We start from the raw sequence: 21,973 nt of genomic DNA, 5'->3' as shown, positions 1-21,973 counted from the left end.
TTGTAAGACTTACCTTATAAGTCATTTCTGTACAGAAGCCACCTCTTCTACTTCAATGGTTGCGAATACCCATTTTAATTGCAGTACTAATTTTATTCTTCCTCACATTCACTCCATCTCACTCGCCCAAACAAGGTAGCTACTCAGGCTAACAACAGAAAATGCTGGAAAAACTCAGGTCAGGCAACATCCGTGGACAGAAATTTGAGTTGACGTTTCGGGTCGAACCCTTCTTCAAAACTGGAAAGAAAAGATAGATCGGAGGCAGGGCTGCGATCGGACAAAAGAATAAAAGAAACAAAAGAAGTAAAAAAGAGACAATAAAAAGTGTTAGAAGCTAGACGAGATGGTAATAGGCTGAGATTGGGTGTAAAGTGTACTGGCAGGGCAAGGGATAGCTGCCAGGTGAGAGAGCGAAACAAAAGGACTCTGGAACAAGAAGGCACTCTGCAGCCTTCCGGACTCAATATCGAGTTCAACAATTTCAGATCATAACCTCGGCCCCTATTTCATTTTTTCTTGTAATTTTTCCACTCCTTTCCCCCCCCCCCCCCCCCTTTCCTTTTGTTTCGCTCTCACACCTGGCAGCTACCTCTTGCCCTGCCAGTACACTTTACACCCAATCTCAGCCTATTACCATCTCGTCTAGCTTCTAACACCTTTTATTGTCTCTTTTTTACTTCTTTTGTTTCTTTTATTCTTTTGTCCGATCGCAGCCCCGCCTCCGATCTATCTTTTCTTTCCAGTTTTGAAGAAGGGTTCGACCCGAAACGTCAACTCAAATTTCTGTCCACGGATGTTGCTTGACCTGCTGAGTTTTTCCAGCATTTTCTGTTGTTATTTCGGATTTCCAACATCCGCAGTATTTTGCTAGCTACTCAGGCTGCTGTTTTTCTACGATAATGCTGTCTCCAGCGCCCAACAGGAAAGTACTCAAGCTGGAAACCCAGTCCCTGCAGCCCTTGACTTGAGCATTTCGCTACAGGATCTGACAGCACTACAGATGTGGATAAATTCCTGAATGACTTGAGGGAATTGGAGAGGGGGGAAGCTGGAACCGCGCGTCAGGTAGGGATTAAAGCTGGAGATTGTGTAGGCATGGCTTCAACTTCTTAAACATCGTCAACCAGTTGCAAGGAACGCACAGTATAGTCAGTCAGTGGAAATCAGAGGCTACTTGGCCCTGGCACATTAAATTTAGTATATACTGTACATAGGTGCCAACTGCTCGTTTTCTGAGGGAGCGAGCAAGACTTTGAACCCCACCGCCCCCCCATTCGGGCTATTCGCGCCGTGCTCGCTATTTGTAGGATTTTTTTTAAAAACCGCCCCCCACATTTTTCCAAGTTATGTCTTCTGTGCAAGCACAAAACATCCCACACATGCAGAAGCGTGGATCACAGTGCATTCTGGGGCAAAAACAGAGCACTTTGGCTCCCTTCACACAAGCAGCGTAAGGCAGGGCTGAAAATACTGGCAGGTGTGCTGCCTCCCCTAATCTAAGGTTAGGACCCGAATAACATCGAAACATAGAAGATAGGAGCAGGAGTAGGCCATTCGGCCCCTCTAGCCTGCTCCGCCATTTAATGCGATCATGGCTGATCATCCAAATTCCGTACCCTGTCCCTGCTTTCTCCCCATATCCCTAGCCTTAAGAAATATATCTAACTCCTTCTTGAATATATTTAATGAATTGGCCTCAACTGCCTTGTGTGGTAGAGAATTCCACAGGTTCACCACTCTCTGGGTGAAGAATTTCCTCATCTCAGTCCTAAATGGCTTACCCCTTATCCTTAGACTGTGACCCCTGGTTCTGGACTTCCCCGCCATCGGGAACATCCTTCCTGCATCTAGTCTGTCTACTCCTGTTAGAATTTTATAAGTTTCACCGAGATCCCCTCTCATTCGTCTAAACTCTAGCAATCGACCCAATCTCTCCTCATACGTCATTCCTGCCACCCCAGGTATCAGCCTGGTGAATCTTCGCTGCACTCCCTCCATGGCAAGAACATCCTTCCTCAGATAAGACGACCAAAACTGCACACAATACTCAAGGTGTGGTCTCACCAAGGCCCTGTACAACTGCAGCAAGACATCTTGCTCCTGTACCGGCAATGATTATTTGGATGGATTAACCTTTGTGGCTTGTGTTTCTTTTCTCACCGAGTGCTTAAAAATAGCAAGCTGGAACAAATACTGGAAACCCTTGAGAAGCAGCTTAAATTGCTGTTGTTCTGTTGATCTCTTCCACTGATCTGCCAGAGAGCCACCACGGAAAATCCAGGTACTGATCTTCTCTGCTTTGTAATTGCTTGATTTTAGATTTCTTTTTTTTAATGTTTCATGTGTCATAAATCCCCATCCAATTTGTTTTCACATTCTGTTATTTTGAGAATAAACATAATTTGTAACCTTCCAACCTTCCCAAATTCTGCTGTCAGCGATCTTTCAACCATTTTGCCACAGAAAGGATTTAGGAAAAAAAAGTTTAATTTTAAATTTTGGCTTTTTAAAGCAAAACCTATTCGCACAAGTTCAAAAATAGCAAAGAGAGCAAGTGGTTAATTTGGTAATGCAAATTGCTTTCCCCAAAAACTACACAATTAGCCTGCCTGAGTAATCAGTAAGCATCTCACATCCATTGTGTTGGAAGTCTCTGGTCCCTTCTATCTGTGAACACCAAGGGGTCGATTTTCAGTGTGCCGTGAGGCGGGCTTTTAGGCGTGCAGGGGGCTAAAATCCCGAATTCGGGGGTCCCGACACCATCCCGCCCAAAACCCGCCTCCATGTAAGTTTCAAAGGAGGCGGGTACCCGCCCCGCACTGGGACCCGCCGATCCGAGGCAGGAAGGGATTAGTGCCAATTAACTGCCTGTTAACAGCAAGACATCCTTGTTCCTGTACTCAAACCCTCGCGCTACGAAGGCCAACATACCATTTGCCTTCTTTACCGCCTGCTGCACCTGCATGCTTACCTTCAGCGACTGGTGCACAAGGACACCCAGGTCTTGTTGCACTTCCCCTTCTCCCAATCTATTGCCGTTCAGATAATAATCTGCCTTCCTGTTTTTGCCACCGAAGTGGATAACCTCGCATTTATCCACATTATACTGCATCTGCCATGTCACCCAACCTGTCCAAATCATATTTTAACTATTTGCTCGCGTGGAGGCTAAACACCGACACAGACTGGTTGGGCCGAATAGTCTGTTTCCGCGATGCAACATCTATGGCTGGAATTTTCAGAGGTAAGAATGGGGGGGGGGGGGGGGGGGGGGGGGCGGGGCGGGCGGGGGGTTTGGAGACGTGAGGGGGAAGTGAAAGTTGAAAGAAGTGTGAACCCCGACCCGCCCACTTTCATCTTTCACTCAGGCGGGATGGGATGGGACAGGCTGCCAACCCGCTGCCAGGAGGCGGGTTGGCAATTTACATATTATAATAGGCCTGAAGCCTCTACTGTAACCTGATTGGCAGGTTTAACTGCAGGCGGCCAGGGATCCCGGGGCTTGGGATTCCCAGTGGCTGTAACAAGGCGGGGAGCAATCCTTGCGGGCTGAGAGGAGCAGGAGTGCTTCCTCCCAGCCCCAAGCTCCCCCACCATCAGCGTGGGCCCTCCCCGGATAGCGGCTCTGCCCCGGGGTCAGGGATCGGACCCCCCCGACCCGCCAGGCTCGTGACTCAGCCCCTGGGACCGGACCCCTCTTGGGGATCACGACTCAGCCCAGGGGTCAGACCACACCCCCCAAATCTCTCCTGGGGATCAGACCCCCCCACCCTGGGACTAACACTTACCTGGTCCTGCGGCCTCCTTCTCAGAGTTCCCCACACGACTGGAAGCCAGCCTGTCAATCAGGCTGACTTCCGGGTGGGATACCCACCCCTGACGTCGCTTGCACGTTGTGAAGTTAACTCCACAGCGTGCCGGGAAACCTGACCTTCCAGGTTTCCCACCATCTACCGGGTCCCCCACACCGTGTGGGAAGGACCCGGAAAATTCCAGTCCATCTGTATCTACGACAAGATCCTAAATTTGTAACTAGTTTATTTTGACTTTTATACTGGAAACAGTATTTCTCCATACATGACATCTCAGCTATGTCACTGCAAATCAGAACCTTATTTTGTAATTTTCTAAAACATGGGGGGGGGGGGGGATTTTCCCTAGATACTTTAGGCGCTAGAAGAGCCTCTGAGGTGGTCAAGATGGGGTCTTAAGCTGAAATGCGGGTTTAGCGCAAGACGCCATCTTGGTAAAGGAGTTGGGACGACTGCCCGGAGGACCAATAAGCAGCTGATTGCCACTTAAATTGCCTGCTAGCATTCATTAATGAGGCTGCGTGGCATTTTCGTGGACAGCGCTTAAACCAAAACCCTCTCCTAACAGCGACCAGCTGATTGGAAGTAAACTAGTCGTTGCAGAGGATTTTGCGCGCTACTTAAAAGGTGCATCACCTTTTACTGTTCACTTGCTACTGAGTCTTGAAGAGGACTTTCAAAACACAGCGGGAGACTTTCTGGGACACTTGATCAAGACTTCACCAAGACTCGAGCAACATTTATTCCGGATATTCTCTGAGGACTTCACCTAAAAAGAGCGAGAGCTGTGCCACCCTACCTTATAGGAGTCACCAGGAGAAAGGGATTGCCTAGTCATCGGTATCTTGTAGGTCTCTTTCTTGGTCAGCAGGAGGAATGGGAGGAGGACATGAGGTGAGGCAAAGCAGCACCAGCTGCTGTAGGAGAGAGGGACAGGAGGGTGAAGTGGACTCCTACCCCCCCCTGCGGGTACGGGACATCCCTCCTCCTCTGGACCTTCTCCACCAGGACCTCCAGTGCCGCGTCCGAGAACCTGTGCGCCCTCTCCCTCAGTCCCTAAACTATCCTGAAACCTGCCGTTCTGTCTCAGCCAGGCCATTCCACACCTTCAGTGGAAGCGGGTGTGCGGAGCCCACATATACTGCTCCACGAAAATTGCATCTAAATCAGAGCTTTGAGCGCTAAACCTGCAGGTGTCTGATTTAGCATCTCCAGGAAAGTTCAAATTATGGTCATCAGCAATTAGGACCAAAATTGCGTGCTAAAAACCAGACTTTCAAACAGGCGTGTCTGATCAGCACAGCACTCATTTAGCACCTGTTTCCACCCTTTCACCAAAATAGCCCCTGAAGTAATAAAACTCACTACGCACTTGGTTTGCGCATAAAGCAAGCCTTTAATCAACTTGTTTCAGAACATGGAGGTCTAGTTGTACTTCACTAGTTCCTTGTCTTACAAAATGCCCCTGTTAGCTGGGGCTGACGCCCGAGTATTTATACTCCTTGGACGGCGCCACCAGCTGGCCGTCCAGTGTTATTTCACGAGTAGTTTCTTAATGAATGATGAGATTTATAACAGCCCCCATGAACATAAGTATATATTAACTGCAAAGAACAGCTTGTGGCCAGAAAGTAACCAAGACATGAATTTAGCCAGCCTCTGCATTCTCCATTAGCAATAACAGTTCAATTTATTTAAAGGCATCTTCACTTCTAAAATGCAAGACATGGTTAGACTGTAATGGAGGACTGGCAGAAATATGATGCATTGTTAATTAATTTTGAGCTAGTGTAGATTGCAGAACTACAACAGATGATTTCAGATTACACAGAAGTTGGTGTCATTTGGATGATAAAGGTGACCATAGTGTGGACTAAAATATTACTGCATTAACGAGGTGTGCTACGGGTTGGAAACATAAGGAATAATGCCCACTTCATTGTACACCGAGCTTCAGAATCTCTCACAGGAAGGAAGGAAACCCAGGCCATGCTTAGCGGATCCTTACAGAACACTGGTAGAGGTCTGGGAGATGGTCACATCCTCTGAGTCAACAAAAGAGTGGCAAGATAGAAACTAGTCAGCAGGTCAACACAGCCGAGCCCGACAGAAAAAGTACAGCAAAATAACAGAAAAGGCAGACAAGGAAAAGAATCCTAGTGCAGTTCAAAATGCTGGAAAATGCACCAAAATAGTCAGAAAGCAAAGTTTCCTTTTTGGGGGTGGGGGGGAGGGGGGAAGAGAGGGAAAGAAAGGCATGCTCCCATATTCCCAAACAAGTATTTTTTTCATCAGAGTTTAATTCCCCCATATAATACAAATGATGGGACTTTAATCTTTCGATTAGGCATTTTACAGCATTCTGGACTCAACATTGAGTTCAACAATTTCAGACTATAACCCCTGCCCCCATTTTTCAGGCTGTTTATGATTCTGCCATCCCCGTTTGCAATTATTTTCTCTCTCCTGCCTCTTACCCTAGCACAGACTGTTCCTTCAGTTCCTCCCCTCCCCTCCTTTTCCCTGCCTCTGCACCTGCTCCAAAAATCTGTAACATCTGTAACCTTTTCCAGGTCTGACGAAGGGTCCCAGACCTGAAACGTTAACTCTGTTTCTCTCTCCACGGATGCTGCCTGGCCTGCTGAGTGCTTCCAGCATTTCCTGTTGTTATTTCAGATTACAAATGATGGGACTATTGAGCTTAGCTGCACTTCAGCCATCTTGAAGTAGCAGCCTTGATCGAAGGCCTTTCCCCCCCCCCCAAACCCAAGAGAGTTGTTTTTCAATAAGACATAGTTTTTGAGTTGGCAGCTTTGCTAGAGCTACAACAGCTTTTACAGGTTTGTAGCTATGTACATAGCTACAATCACAGATATTTCCAATCCGATTTCTCCAGACTGTAAATCATCTTGTTTTGCACAGCCACATGCACATTGAAAATAATAACTCATGTTACAAAGACTGAATTTGAGTAGATGTGCAATCTCAAGAGTATTTCTTGATGGAAGAGAGGAACTGTAAGACCGATTTTGCCAGAGAGAGGGTGGGGGGGGGGGGGAATGGTTTTAAAGCAGATTACATGGTCCCAATACATGGCAAATAAATCACCATAGCTACACTGCCCACTCCGCTTTTTATTTATTCTAACCAATCAGTACTGAATTACAAAAGCAAAAATACTGCAGATGCTGGAAATCTGAAATAAAAACCGAAAATGCTGGAAATACTCAGGAGGTCAGGCAGCATCCGTGGAGAGAGAAACAGAGTTAACATTTCAGGTCGAGAACCCTTCATCAGAACTGGAAAAAGCTGGAGATGGAACAGGTTTTTAAGCAAGTGCAGGGGCGGGGGGGGGGGGTGGAAGGGGAGGAAAGAATAAAGGGGAAGGTCTGAGATAGGATGGAAAGCGGGAGAGATTAAGAGACAAAAGGGATGATGGTGCGAGGCAAAAGGAGAGTAATTAATTACACTTGACAAAGTTACAGGAAACTTTGGTTTATCTGGAGGTTGTATGTCCAGAAACCTCGATCCAACGGCAGAAATCAGCAGCCGTTTTGTTAGGTTTTTTTTCTTCCCCTAGCATTTTTTTCTTCCCCTAGCATTTTTTTTTTTTTTTAAACATTCAGGCTGTGGAAAGCGTCTCTGTAGCTTAGCAACAGCTTCAGAGACGCTTCCAAGGTACGGGCCGAGTGTTTACAAGCTGTTGCTAAGCAACAGTGTTTGTTGTCAGATACGGAGATGAAAACCTCCATATCCTTCAACATTAGCGCTGGTCTATCCGGAAGTTTTGATCTAACGGCACCAGCTCGGTCCCGTCGGTGCCGGATATCGCAAAGTTTCCTGTACTATAAATTATAAGATACGGCCACCGTACAAAACATACAATGCGATGCAAAATAATCTCTACACCTTTTTAGCTCATATACAGTAAACCCTTTTAATATAACTTTTTTTTTTTAAAGTAGGAATCCTGACATTTTTACTTAAAAAGCACTGCCCATGCAGTATTAGTTTAAGATAAAATCTGCGATATTGCTGAGTTTTGCTTGCATAATTTGAATGATTCTTGATCAGAAAGCACCGAGATACTATGACATCCATATTGGGACACAATTCTCAAAACAGCCCGCTGCAGATGGTCAGTCTACTGGTTTACTCCAAATTGGCCGTCAGGCCCATGATACTTGCAAATGTAGAAAATCACTCTGTCCCAGTGACTCCTCCTCTTGGCTACGAATTAATACCTACCTAGCAACAGGGAACTAGCAATCCCCCATTACAGGCCATAGATTTTCCACTTAAAACCTAAGAATGATCAGATTTAACCCAACAACACTAAATACTAACCGTCCAAATACTTACAACAACTGACTGAACTTTCTTTGAAAATCAACTGCTGAACTCCGAGGAAAATATACATTACATATTATGAACAGTATGTCTGAAAGATTAATCACCCATTAAATATGGATATAAATATATTGCCAATAAGAGACAAATTTATCTTTAAAAAAATCTTTGCTGGTAATTTCACCGTTGAGTGCAAAATATCACTGGAGCCAACACACTTTCCCTTTTTACTCCCATAAAAATATATTTACAATAGCACTGACCTACATTGACTTCTCCTAATGTTCTAAAATACACAAATCACAGGACCAGTTTGGATCCTTTGGTCCATTTGATTTCATGCTTCCTGAATTCTAACCCCACTGTCTACACCTCTTCGATGCCCAAAATACTTATTCTACCAAAGGAATTTGAGCTTTTTGCCAGCTATTGTATATTATTTCACATAAGCATTTTAGTTAGACTGAACGATTGTTTATAGATGTTGAATGAATTGAGCGAGTTGCAATACATTTTTATAACGGAGTAATAATGGAGGAACACGTGCAATGCTTTTCAAAACTGAGGATAGGATAAATAATTAAAGGTTGAAGAACACTGTGCATACAATGCTGCCAATCTTGAGGATTCTATCGACATCCATTCTTCCTAGTTCCTATCTTTGCTTGATTTTAAACCAAATACTGCATTAATTAGTGTCAGCCGGGGCTCAGTGGGTAGCACACTCGCCTCTGAGTCAGAAGGTTGTGGGTTCACAGTCCCCACTCCAGGGACTCGAGCACATAAAGCTCGGCTGACACTCCCAGTGCAGTGCTGAGGGAGTGCCGCACTGTCGGATGTGCTGTCTTTCGGATGGGACTTTAAACCGAGGCCCCGGTCTGCTCTCTCAGGTGGACGTAAAAGACCCCATTGCCACTATTTTGAAGAAGAGCAGGGGAGTTATCCCCGGTGTCCTGGCCAATATTTATCCCTCAATCAACATAACAAAAAACAGATTATCTGGCCATTATCACATTGCTGTTTGTGGGAGCTTGCTGTGCGCAAATTGGCTGCTGCGTTTCCCACATTATGACAGTGACAACACTCCAAAAGTACTTCCTTGGCTGTAAAGCGCTTTGAGATGTCCGGTGGTCGTGAAAGGCGCTATATAAATGCAAGTCTGTCTTTCTTTCTTTTTAATTATGACAAACCATGACAAATCAGTACGGCGATGTATTTGCAATCAATGTGAAACTTGCTGGCCCCAAAACTGCTCAAGGAGGCAAACCCGGCAGGCGTGTGGCAGTTAGTGCCCTCAAGCACTGACCCTGCCAGAGGGTCAGGGGGCAGCACGGACCCAGCAAGCACATCTCAGGCACCCACCAGCCCACAACGACTGGAAACTCTCGTGCTCGTTGCTGTCTTGCAAGGGTGGGAGATGAACATTTTTTTTTTTTTTAATTTACTGTTTGTTCAGAGGTCCAGGCCCCTTTCCCTTCAGGAGGCCCATATGGGGGAAAAGGGTTCATGTTTGGGGTGGAAAAAGGGTCTTTGTCTGGGGCGCAACCTTTGAAAATTACAAGTGCAGGCCAGAACCCCGTTTATCCTGATCCCAGTCTATTTCTCACGCCTTCTGCCGCACTCCTACCCAGAGTTACGACAGGAATGTGCCGGAATGCCTGCAGATTTTGAGAGCCGTTCAGTACGATAGTATATTTATCTTTAACAATGTGCTAAGGCTGCTGACATTCTGTTTAACTTGCTGGATGGTGATTCAGAGTGCCAACAACAATACTGAAGCAATTACACCGGCTCAAGGTCATGCATGCACAGCTACTTCCAAGTGAGGTTCATACCTCGGATTTACACACGCGCACACACCTTTGAAACTCAAGTGTGCTTTTTGGCCAGAACAAGTTAATAACCATTTACATCTGCTGCCAGTGCTGATTTGCCTCCAGCAGGTAAAGAGGAAACCACTTTGAGGTTGATCTTCATGCCACAGCAGGAAGGCGATTATACTGCAGTGCCGCCACTCAAGTGAGGTTGCAGTATCTTGGTGATATATATGTAGCACGAGCTTCAGTATCACAGTCCCTATTGCTTAACCACTGTGGTAATACAGAACGCAGTTGCCAGAGCTTCAGAATCATGTTCCACGTTCAGCTGAGATGTGACAGAATTTAGCAATAATGAACACTAAAGAGTTCAAACTGAAGCTGCAGTTGACTTGAGGCCACAAGTTGCCCCCCAGCAGTCAATCAGCCTTCCTTCAATTACAACCTATGAAAGGAAGGTCTTATTATTCAAATTTGTTGTGCATGCTGGAAAGTTAGCGACATGAATCAGTCAGTCATTCATAAAAGAAAGACTTATGAAATAATACTGAGCGGCCTACGGGTGGCGCTGTCCAGGGAGAGTATAAATACTCGGGCACGGGCCCAGCTTGCGCAGGACATTCTTAACAGGAACTAGTGAAGGACACAACTAGACCTCCATGTTGTAAAACAGTTGATTAAAGCTTTAACGCTTAGACCAAGTGCCTAGTAGTTTTCTTACGTCAGTTAGATCCTTTTTTTTTTAAATTGGCATCTTTTGTACTGCAGAGACTAGTGTTAGCAGTACTCTAGATTTATCTAGTATATTGACACGTAGAATTAGCTGTGGTAAACCACTGTTAACTCTGTACAGGTCCGGGCATGTCTCCGCCCCTGGCTCCACCCCTAAGCCCGGGTATAAAGGTGACTCACCACCCTTCCCCCGGGAGCTCTTAGGATGGATCCACTAGCAGAGGCATGCTCCAGTTCTTAGTCAATAAAAGCCTACTTCGTATAAGTTCAACTCGTAGTCTTTGGTGTTGTTGATAGTGCATCATTAGCGACTAACTATTTCTTCCCACTGTTGGTGAGATCAGTAGTGTCAGTTTAATCAATTTACAGCAAAGAAGAAAGTCTTAAAAGTTTGCAGCAACCAATACCGATACCCTTCAGCATCCTATCCCACTATAAGCTTTACAACACCAATTTAATAAAAAGCCATGTATTGAAACTCACCTGAAAAATGTAAGTTTCAGGCAAGATTATTACAAGTGTATGAATCTATAGCTCTTTATTCAGTGACTTTAAGGTGTGAAAGTATATCTGGTGTAGATGAGGTGCGGCACCAGACACTCGGAACAATGTATGGAGGAGGTATCCCCTCAAAGGCAAGTATGAGCACAAATAAACAATAATCAAACTGCTTATTTGGAACTCTAAACATCTGAGCTTCTTCAAGGTGAATTATGCATTAAAATGTAGCGTTTTATGCAAAGGAGCAAACAGAAGAAACACAATGCATTAAAGAATATACATCACCTAATTGCTAGGAAGTGATTTTGATCAAAAGACAGGAGTAGGCAATTTAAAATGGACCTGTTTCTAATAAAAATGCATCAACACCAAGAAGGTAATCTTTCAGATTTCACCAAAAGTTAAAGGGGAAATTATCCAGAATAATGGCATGATGTGTTAGCTACTTGACAAATTTAACTTCTTATAGTACTGTTGGAGTTGACTTTTTGGCGAGTCATGCAAGTACTGTAAACCGAGCGCCAAAAAAAAAATTCAACATCATAAACGCACACCATACAATAACCGATTGCAAGTGGAGTGAGTGAAAGATTACACATATAGCATAGTTTATATGCAAAAAAACAGAAGTATTTGGTTGAGATGACAACTAAAATGTTAGCATGCTTGCTTTCTAGAAACAGATTTATATTCAGCTGGTTTCCCCACTTGAATTGCCATAATTAATGTAAAACAAATTCTGATATATGGTGTCAACTGAAGATCCCAAATTCCTGATGGGTGCCAGGCATTTGAACAAAGCAAGATACTTTTTACTCATTAGCAAACATTTATCAAAACAGAGCAAACAACACATTGGACGGTGCTCCGAACACACTCGTTATTAGAGTGAACTACGAGTTGTCTAAACCTTACAAGACCAAAGCCCGAACCTATCTTCAGCCACATTTCCCCTTTTTCTTTCAGTACTGAATTGTGCAAATGTGACATGCAAAGCATGCAAGTGCTGACTACACAACGGGCCAAAGAAACTTTTACTGGTAAACTGAAAAAAGCCAAGCATAAGACACTAGAAAGATAAAGACAATTAAACAGCAATGGAACACGAATAGCAAAGGCACTTACAGTTGTTCTAGAGAGACAAGTCCCTTAAATGCTTGCCTGTCAAGTGACTGGATTTCATTCTTGTACAAATAGCTGAAACAAGAAATAATCAGTAGTATTAGTGACTGGCCACCTACAGCACGAAACAGGCATTTTGGACATCTAAGCAGACGTCGTTCTGTTGGTGGGTCGGCAAAGATTAAATTTTAATAGCCATTTAAACAGGTGCTGAAATTTATACAGAAACACTAACCTTTAAAGGAACTTATGTCAAGCTGAGACAGTGGGCTTCCAATCTGATGTTAATGGACCAATGAGATAAAAAGCTAAAACTGCAAATCTTAAATAAATACATAAAATGCAGGAAATACACAGGTCAGTCAGCATCTGCGATGAGAACTATAAGAACTAGGAGGGGTAGGCCACACTGCCCCTCGAGCCTGCTCTGCCATTCAATAAGACCATGGCTGATCTTCTACATCAACCCCACTTTCTCGCTCTATCCCCATATCCCTTCGTGTCCAAAAATCTATCGATCTCCGTCTTGAATATACTCAACGACTGAGCATCCACAGCCCTCTGGGGTAGAGAATTCAAAAGATTCACCACCGTCTGAGTGAAGAAACTTCACCTCATCTCAGTCCTAAATGGCCAACCCCTTATTCTGAGACTATGACCCCTGGTTCTAGACTCCCCAGCCAGGGGGGAAACATCCTCCCTGCATCTACCCTGTCAAGCCCTCTAAGAATTTTATACGTTTCAATGAGATCACCTCTCATTCTTCTAAACTCCAGAGAATATAGGCCCCATTCTACTCAATCTCTCCTCATAGGACAATCCCCCCATCCCAGGAATCAGTCTGGTGAACCTTTGTTGCACTCCCTCTATGGCAAGTATATCCTTCCTTAGGTAAGGAGACCAAAACTATACACAGTAATCCAGGTGTGGTCTCACCAAAACGGCAGCAAGACTCCCTTACTCTTATACTCCAACCCCCTTGCAATAAAGGCGATTTGCCTTCCTAATTGCTTGCTGTACCTGCATGTTAACTTTCTATAATGTGTGTACAAGATCACCCCAAACCCTCTGAATGCCAACATTTACCAATCTCTCACCTTTTAAAAGACCAGTTAAAATATTTCAGGTGTGTACCGTTCAGCAGGTATCTCCAGCATTTTATGTTTTAATTTCAGATTAATGGACTAATGCATTCTTTTACTGATTTTTTTTTTCCAGCCCAATATGATAGCATGGTTATCCTATATCTTTGATTGAGGGAGGGCTATCTGCATGTGCCAGGTTAGAGCATCCATTTTTAACACAAATCGAAGAATGCTAAAAGTATAATGCACTAAAAGAGTTAATAGATCTGGGGCTAGAAATTCATTATAGCCCAGGAATGGGCAGTATTAGTAGAAAAGTTGGAGAATTAGCGCCAAGAGCTAATGGTTTAGACTGCACGCAAAATTCGTGCTCACTGCTCAAAGAAGTGATTGGAGCGCTAAGTCAAGTCTTGAAGCTCAAGCACATTGGCGTTACACTCAAAGGGTGGACCAATATCAGGTGCAGTCTAATCTCAAGTCATGATTGCCACAGGCTTTTTTCAGTTCTTAAAGGGGAGGTTCATTGATGCTGCAGAACCTCATTCTCAGCACTGCGGGCTGTGCAGCTGCCTCAGCAAGCAGCAGCAGGTCAAGGAGAAGGAGCCGGAGGACTGAAGCAGCTGTGCTCACGGCAGATGCACGCCCCAGGGAGAGAGTCCGCAGATTCTGCGATCATGCATTGGCGGTGCTGGCGTTCGCTGTGGAGAGACGGAGGGCGGTGCTCGACCCGGCAAGTGGCTCTCGCTGCAAGTTGTCCAAACCATGTGGAGGGAGGTAGCGCAGCACATCTCAGGCAGCACTGTGGTCCCCAGAACACACGCACAGTGCAGGAAGAAATTTAACCACCTCACTCAGGTGATCAGGGTGAGTGAATGCTTCAACAAATGCTACATACCACCATCTGAACCACAGTCTTCACACACTGCCCAAGGCACCACACCCACCAACAATCTCTGTCTACTAACACACTCACTCACATCTCACACCCTGCATACAATGAGAGCTATTCAATTATGGCAGGCACATCGTCCAAACACATTGCTCCACACTCACTCACACACTTTCCTTTCTCTTGCAGGCCAAGGTGGATCACAACAGGAGGGAGCAGGAGCGCACAGGCAGGGGACAAGCAGACACCCAAATGGAAAATAAAGTGCCATGGCCACCAGCGATGTTGACCCCCTTGGGGACAACAACAGTATGTTCATCCCTACTCCTTCTTCTCACATTTGACAAGGTTCCACACAAAAGATTACTGATCAAGATAAAAAATCACGGGATTGGGGGTAATATATTGGCATGGGTGGAAGATTGGCTATCTAACAGAAAACAAAGAGTTGGGATAAATGGTTCGTTCTCAGGCTGGCAATCAGTAACTAGTGGTGTTCCGCAGGGGTCAGTGCTGGGACCCCAACTCTTTACAATCTATATTAACGATTTGGAGGAAGGGACCGAGTGCAACATATCCAAGTTTGCCGACGATACAAAGATGGGAGGGAAAGCAGTGAGTGAGGAGGACATAAAAAACCTGCAAAAGGACAGACAGGCTAAGTGAGTGGGCAGATGCAATATAATGTTGGAAAGTGTGAGGTTATGCATTTTGGCAGAAAAAATCAAAGAGCAAGTTATTATCTAAATGGAGAGAAACTGCAAAGTGCTACAGTACAAAGGGATCTGGGGGTCCTGGTGCATGAAACACAAAAATTAGTATGCAGGTGCAGCAGGTGATCAGGAAGGCCAATGGAATCTTGGCTTTTATTGCAAGGGGGATGGAGTATAAAAACAGGGAAGTCTTGCTGCAGTTATACAGGGTATTGGTGAGGCCACACCTGGAATACTGCATGCAGTTTTGGTTTCCATATTTAAGAAAAGATATACTTGCTCTCGAGGCGGTTCAGAGAAGGTTCACTCGGTTGATTCCAGAGATGAGGGGGTTGACGTATGAGGAAAGGTTGAGTAGGTTGGGACTCTACTCATTGGAGTTCAGAAGAATGAGAGGCGATCTTATCGAAAAATATAAGATTGTGAGGGGACTTGATCGCGTGGATGCGGTGAGGATGTTTCCACTGATGGGTGAGACTAGAACTAGGGGGCATAATCTAAGAATAAGGTGCTGCCCTTTCAAAACTGAGATGAGGAGAAACTTCTTCATTCAGAGGGTAGTAAATCTATGGAATTTGCTACCCCAGAGAGCTGTGGAAGCTGCAACATTAAATAAATTTAAAATGGAGATAGACATTTTCCTAGCAGATAAGGGAATTAGGGGTTACGGGGAGCGGGCAGGGAAGTGGACGTGAGTCTAGATTCAGATCAGCCATGATCCTATTGAATGGCGGAGCAGGCCCGAGGGGCCGTATGGCCTACTCCTGCTCCTACTTCTTATGTTCCCCCTCACCCCACAAGCATTTCACACTTTCCAGCTAATCATGCTGTATGCATGCATTTCTCCCTTCCTGCTCTCCTTCCCTCACCTTAACCCGACTCGTGTGCCTTTAGGCTTTCAGATAATCAGCAAGCACCTGAGCAGCCTGTCCCTGAGGACAATGTAGAGAGGAGGCGGGAGAAGAGGAGGAGGAAGAACACACCGCATCACTGCATGTCTCACCCGCAGACACCAGCTCAGATACTGGCACGACGTGCCCGAGAGGCTGTCAGCAATGATAAGGAGCGTGGAGGAGTCCACCTCCAACATTGCACAAGGGCTCCATGGTGTGCGCAGAGCCATCATTTCCAATCTGCAAAGGATGGTAGACTCCCAGAGAGACCGTGGCGACCCAGACCTGATGCCGCGTGTGATGGACAATCCGGCAGCTTCCATTGCAGCACAGGTGGAAGCGATGCAACATCGTAGTGCTGTAACGCAGTCTATGCTTGGTGGCATCTAATCTCAGACTGCTGCCATCGTGGCTGGGTCTACCACCGTCAACCGGGGCTTTCACGGTGTTGCAGCAGGCCAGCAATCGGTGCTCCAACAGATTGCTAGGGATGCGGAGGTGCTGCCCCGGGAGAGTGGCAGTGGGTCAGTGGAATAGGAATCTGCTGTCCTCTCTCAGGATGACAGCATTCCTGCTCCCACCACTGCCACTCCGCCATTGCCCTTGTCGCTGCCTGTTGCTCAGACTGCTGCCGCCCATGCAGAGGTGGTGCAGTCTACAGCCAGGCCTTCCAGGTCCAGAGCTGGTCGAGGGCATCCTGCAAGGCCATCTGAAGTCTCCCGCACAGACACTCAGCAGCCTTCCACCAGCCCCGCTGCAGCCACTGGGCCAACACTTCGTAGGAGCACCAGAGTAGGCAGAGGCACAGTAACGACAGGCATTAAGGGACTGCACAAGGGTGAATAGTTAAGATTTTTGTTGTAAATATGTGTTCACTGATTTTAGATAAATTTATTAATTCAGTTTGGATTATTTTGTGGTGCGTCTCATTTCAGCTTTGTGCTGTGATATGGCCTGCGACAGGGCTGGAATGATGGGGATGTCGTGAGCAACGGGGATCTGGGGTTTAATTCATTCGAACCGCAGTCTGATGAGGCGATCATGGACCGCCCTTCCGGAAGGCCGATTGAGTGGCTGCCTCCTCCCTCACTCTTGTTCCTCCTCATCTTCCTCTTCCTCCTCATCTTCCTCCTCCTGAGGTGGTCCCGCAATCCCTGCTGGCAATGGCTGCGACCTCATGGTGGTCACATCGTGGATCATGCAGCAGACCACCACGAAATGGGACACCCGCTCCGCTGAGTACTGGAGGGCTCCTCCCAAGCAGTCAAGGCAGCAGAACCGTTGCTTCAGCAGGCCGATGGTCTGCTCGATGATGTTCCTGGTGCCAGCGTGGCTCTCATTATATACGAGGGCTGGGCAGGAGTGTTGGGGTTGCGAAGGGGAGTCAAGAGCCAGGTGGCGAGTGGATGGCCCTAGTCTCCGAGCAGCCAGCTGCGAGCTTGACGTGGTGGCTGGAAGAGTGCTGACACTCTGGTCTGGCGCAGGATGAAGGCATCGTAGCTGCTGCCAGGGTAGCGGGCATTGACATTGAGGATTCGTTGTCTGTGGGCGCACACCAACTGCATATTAAGTGAGTGGTAGCCTTTGCAGTTACGGAAGATCTCAGGATTGTTATGCGGTGCCCGCAAAGCCACGTAGGTGCAGTCAATGGCGCCCTGCATCATGGGGAATCCAGCTATCCTGGCAAAGCCACATGCACACTTATCCTGCTTCTCTTTGGTGATGTGGAAGGAAATGTAGTACCTTCTACTGCTTCGAGTCTCAGTGAGCTCCTGGATGCAGCAATGGATGGTGAACTGCGAGATGTTAGCTATGTCTCCTGTTGCAAACTGGAAGGATCCGCTGGCGAAGAAATTGAGGGTGACGGTGACCTTGACTGCCACTGAGAGCGCCATGGTGGTCCTGATCTGAGGCTGGAGGTTTGGTTGCAGGAGGCGGCAGAGTTCTGTGACCATCTCCTTGGTGAAGCGGAGCCTTCGAATACACTGCTCCTCGCTTAATTGGAGGTAGAAGTGCTTTCGGAATACTCTCGGAAGGTAAGGATTCCTGTTGAGAGCCCTGATGGCCCTCCTCCTCCTTCTGGCCACACGTTCCATCTATCTCGCTGCCTCCACCGCAGATCCTGGAGGGTGAGGTCGACTGCCAGGACAACCCCCATTAATGTAACCAAATGTAGCAGTTTGATTTTTTAAAGAATAAATGTAGCTACATTTTAGTTGTCACAACACTCCCGATACTAAATAAACGTTGAAATTACAGAATGAGACTGTTGCACTGTGAAACTGACAAGAAAGCACCGAAACTCCACTAACCCACAGCTGCAACTCATTACTGATGATTTCTTTAAATAACGTCCCCGAGGCCAACTTCCTGTTGCTTCACGCCGGCTCTCCCTGTCGTGCTTTACTCCAGGTGTCAAGGTAGGTGGTGACGAGCAATTTTGCAGATCGGGCAGTGAGCGTTGCACACTCACTGACGTCAAAATCCACCTGGCGTTGAGGCTCCCGGCGATAACTGTTAGCGGCGGCGCTGCGAGGGGGGTGGTATTTGGCGTGCGAGGGGGGTGGGATTTGGCGTGCGGCGTTGGATTTGCCTCGCTCCGGCAATAATGCTCTGCCGCTAACTGGAGGCGCTAAGGTACCGAATTCCCCCCCCCCCCCCCGCCCGAGGTGTTATCATTTTTAGTGGCACTTTTATAAACACCAGCAAAGAGGGAAAAACAACACTCTGGATCAGTATGGCTTATTGTGCAATTAGCTATACCACATCAGACAACTGATATAATGGAGTGAAACAGGGAAAGTCATAATAGCAGAAACGGAAAAATGTTAAAATAGTTAGTACAGAAAATCAAAATAAAGGGAAAAAATTAACAGATGAAGGCAATAAATTTTTAACAAAATGAACAGAAAGTCAATGAAGCTAATTCAACACTCCTTTGGACCCTAATTACTATACAAGGAGGAATGAGACTGAAGCTCATTTGTTAGAATTGATAGTTTGATTACCTCTTTAATATATGGTGATTTGGAGAGTGAATGACAGACTTGATTATTAACACCTCGAACAGATTTGGAACAAAAAACTCAAGAACAAGAACCTTCCAAAGTGCCATTAAAACCAAGCCGTCAGTCTGTTGCTTGCTTCCCCATCGTTTCTTTCACACCCTCTACTCTTTCTAAATCTCTCTCCTTTAACTTCACTCTCTCTCTTCCCCCTTCAACAGCATGCTCTCGGTCTCCCCCTCCTCCTTTGGCTTCCCTCTCCTCCTCCTCCAGCCTATTCCTCCTCCCCAAGCTTCTCTCTCTCTCCCCCCCCCCCCCCCCATACCCCCCCTTATCTCTCTGGCTTGGCTTTCTCTCCCTCCCTTCCTCCTCCACTTCTCCTCTGTCTCCCTCTCTAACTCCCCCTCCACTTCTATTTGGCTTTCCGCTTCCTTTTTTGCTCTGCTTAAAATCTTCACCTCTATTCTTTTTCTTAATTGGACAACACAACTCAGACAGGAAGATACGTTGGAGGCAACAGTACTGGGCTTTGGAGAAGATGGGTTAGGGCATCAACATTCGTGGCCACGGCATCTGGAAGTTGGTGGGAAAGGTGGAGGTATTGCTGTACATCTTTGGAGATGGTGGGGTCTGAGAGCACCCTGGTTGTTCACCTTCGGTGAAGGGAGAGAGAAAGGTGCTTGTAGTTTGTTGGGCTATTTGGCAAAGTGGCAGGGGCACTAACTTGCCAAAGCCCAGCAGCCCTTTGAGCTTTTTTTTTTTAAATGAGCTATTTTGAAGATTCAGTTACTCTTTGGTTACCTGTGCAAGTCTTCAAAGCAGCCCTCACTCCTGCTCACAGCATAGAGTCACAGGTGAGTGAGACAAGTTTTAGTAATTGAACGTGCTCACCACACATACCCTACTGCTAGAAACAACCAATATTCCAGGCAACAGTACAATCAGATAACGTTGCTGGCTCTCACTAGGAGAACACCATGCTGACAGCACTTCTCTTCCCCCTCCAGCTGCCAACTACCTCTCCATCACCTTGCAGGTCCCAATCTTCTTCGTAGGCAGTCCCTCAGAACCGAGGATGACTTGCTTCCACATTAAAAATGAGTTCTCAGGTGACTGATGAGTCCAATGCGGGACCTACAGTCTCCGTCACAGGTGGGGCAGACGGTGGTTGAAGGGGCGGGTGGGTGGGTGGGGTGCTTGGGTTGACGTGCGCTCCTTGCGCTGCCTGCGCTTGGCTTCCGCTTGCTCCCGGCGAAGAGACTCGAGGTGTTCGGCGCCTTCCCGGATGCTTCTCCACTTTGTGCGGTCTTGGGCCAGGGATTCCCAGGTGTCGGTGGGGATGCTACTCTTTTTCAAGGAGGCTTTGAGGGTGTCCTTGAAGCGTTTCCTCTGCCCACCTGGGGCTCTCTTGCCGTGCCGGAGCTCAGAGTTGAGCGCTTGTTTTGGGAGTCTCGTATCGGGCATGCGGACAATGTGACCCGTCCATTGGAGCTGATTGAGCGTGGTCAAAGATTCGATGCTGGGGATGTTGGCCTGAGCAAGAACACCGACATTGGTGCGCCTATCCTGCCAATGAATTTGCAGGATCTTGCGGAGGCAGCGTTGGTGGTACCTCTCCAGTGCTTTGAGGTGCCTGCTGTACATGGTCCATGTCTCTCACTGCTGCCCTGCTGTATGCAGGTCCCAATAGGAGGAGAGAGTCCAGCATTGTTGTATACAAGAGCTTGCGTCAGCTTGGTGCACTCCAGCCGAGAGACAGCAGGCAGCACCGTCTATTGTTTTGTTCCCCATTGACAAATCAGTCGTCTCTTCCAGGAAATTATTCCACAGAGGTGAGCACTTTTCATTATTAGCGCTCACCTCACTCGGATGTGGGTCTGTGCTGGAACTGGGAGGCAATATCCTTTTTCCAATAAAGGAGCCGTTAGGCTGGGTGACATTGGGAAGATGGCTGAACATTGCTGAGAGGCACCAGAAGGTGTAATACATTTACAGGTAGACTATCCTTTATCCGAACTTCCGAAAACCGAAAACCTCTAAAAACCGAAAGTTTTTTCGTTCAGCGTAAGTCGTGCGCACGACATGACCAGAGTGGCGCACGACTTACGCTCCCCCCGCCGACCCCGACCCCCTGCCGACCCCCACCCCGACCCCCCGCCGACCCCAACCCCCAACAAATTTCCCAGTCTTATAAAATACCTTCTGAAATCCGAAATTTTCCGAAAACCGAAACACAGCTGGTCCCGAGGTTTTCGGATAAAGGATAGTCTACCTGTATTATGCGAGGGATAAGCCAGTCCAATATCAATAGGCACATATATCCCATGGCTGGCAGAACTTAGAACTTGCCTGGGGGTGGGTGGTGGGCACGCAGGGCATTGGACAAGACTCAGGGATGTTAGAATATGTTGAGCAATAACAACCAAAGAAAGCAGCATGCTAGACTCAGTGCAGAGGAGAGCAAAGATTAGTAAGCCCAGAACAATTCTTTCAGGTAACCCAGGGCAACAGGACAAGAGGAAACAGGCATGTGAAGGGCAAGTCCAGAACAGACATACGAATTATTTCTTATCACAGCGAGATCAGCAGCTGGAACTGGTTGCCAGGAAGAGCAATAAAAGGACAGTGGCATCTTCTCAGAAACAACATGCTACATTTGGATACAGTAGGGTCACCATTCTGGAAGGATGAAATCAAATAGGGACAAAGGCCCGGCTTAATTCAAACTCAACTTGTGACCATCTGCACATTTACACCAACAGTCGGCACTTCAACCCATGTCTGCGGTTCACACTGAAAATCCACATCTGCCCCACAAAACCCAAATCTGCCAAAAATGTGTAACGGTTGAAACCATGGACCAGAAATTCGGGTCTCCACAGGTGAGTGCGCGCTGGGTACTCACGCGTAGGACCAACAAAAGTGCCGGTTTCGTGCAAGCACTGCGCATGCGTGGGAAACCGCAACTTCCATTCCCTTGACGGAAGGGGTTCAGAGGTCGAACGCGTGCGCCGGAGAGGCAGCGCGTACGCATCGAACTTACGTTTTTTC

General features: G+C 46.8%; 1 protein-coding gene across 2 annotated transcripts in view; it reads right to left on the bottom strand.

Annotated features, from left to right (window-relative positions):
- pxdn (peroxidasin) overlaps positions 1-21,973 on the bottom strand; it is a 296,825-nt gene that overhangs the window by 116,860 nt on the left and 157,992 nt on the right. Inside the window, exon 4 of one of the 2 annotated variants that reach the window (XM_085996418.1) lies at positions 12,341-12,412. The exons of the other annotated variant lie outside the window; for it this stretch is intronic. Within the exon in view, the coding sequence (XP_085852544.1) occupies positions 12,341-12,412 (72 nt within the window). The remainder of the gene's footprint in view (positions 1-12,340; positions 12,413-21,973) is intronic. 2 annotated transcript variants of the gene reach the window in all.

This window comes from Somniosus microcephalus, chromosome 9 (genome assembly GCF_052327205.1).
Source record: "Somniosus microcephalus isolate GS21.2 chromosome 9, FLI_Smic_1.0, whole genome shotgun sequence".
In the NCBI taxonomy this organism is placed as follows: Eukaryota; Metazoa; Chordata; class Chondrichthyes; order Squaliformes; family Somniosidae; genus Somniosus; species Somniosus microcephalus.
The sequence above is the reverse complement of the archived record's forward strand: the minus strand, read 5'-3'. Positions and strand labels throughout refer to the sequence as shown.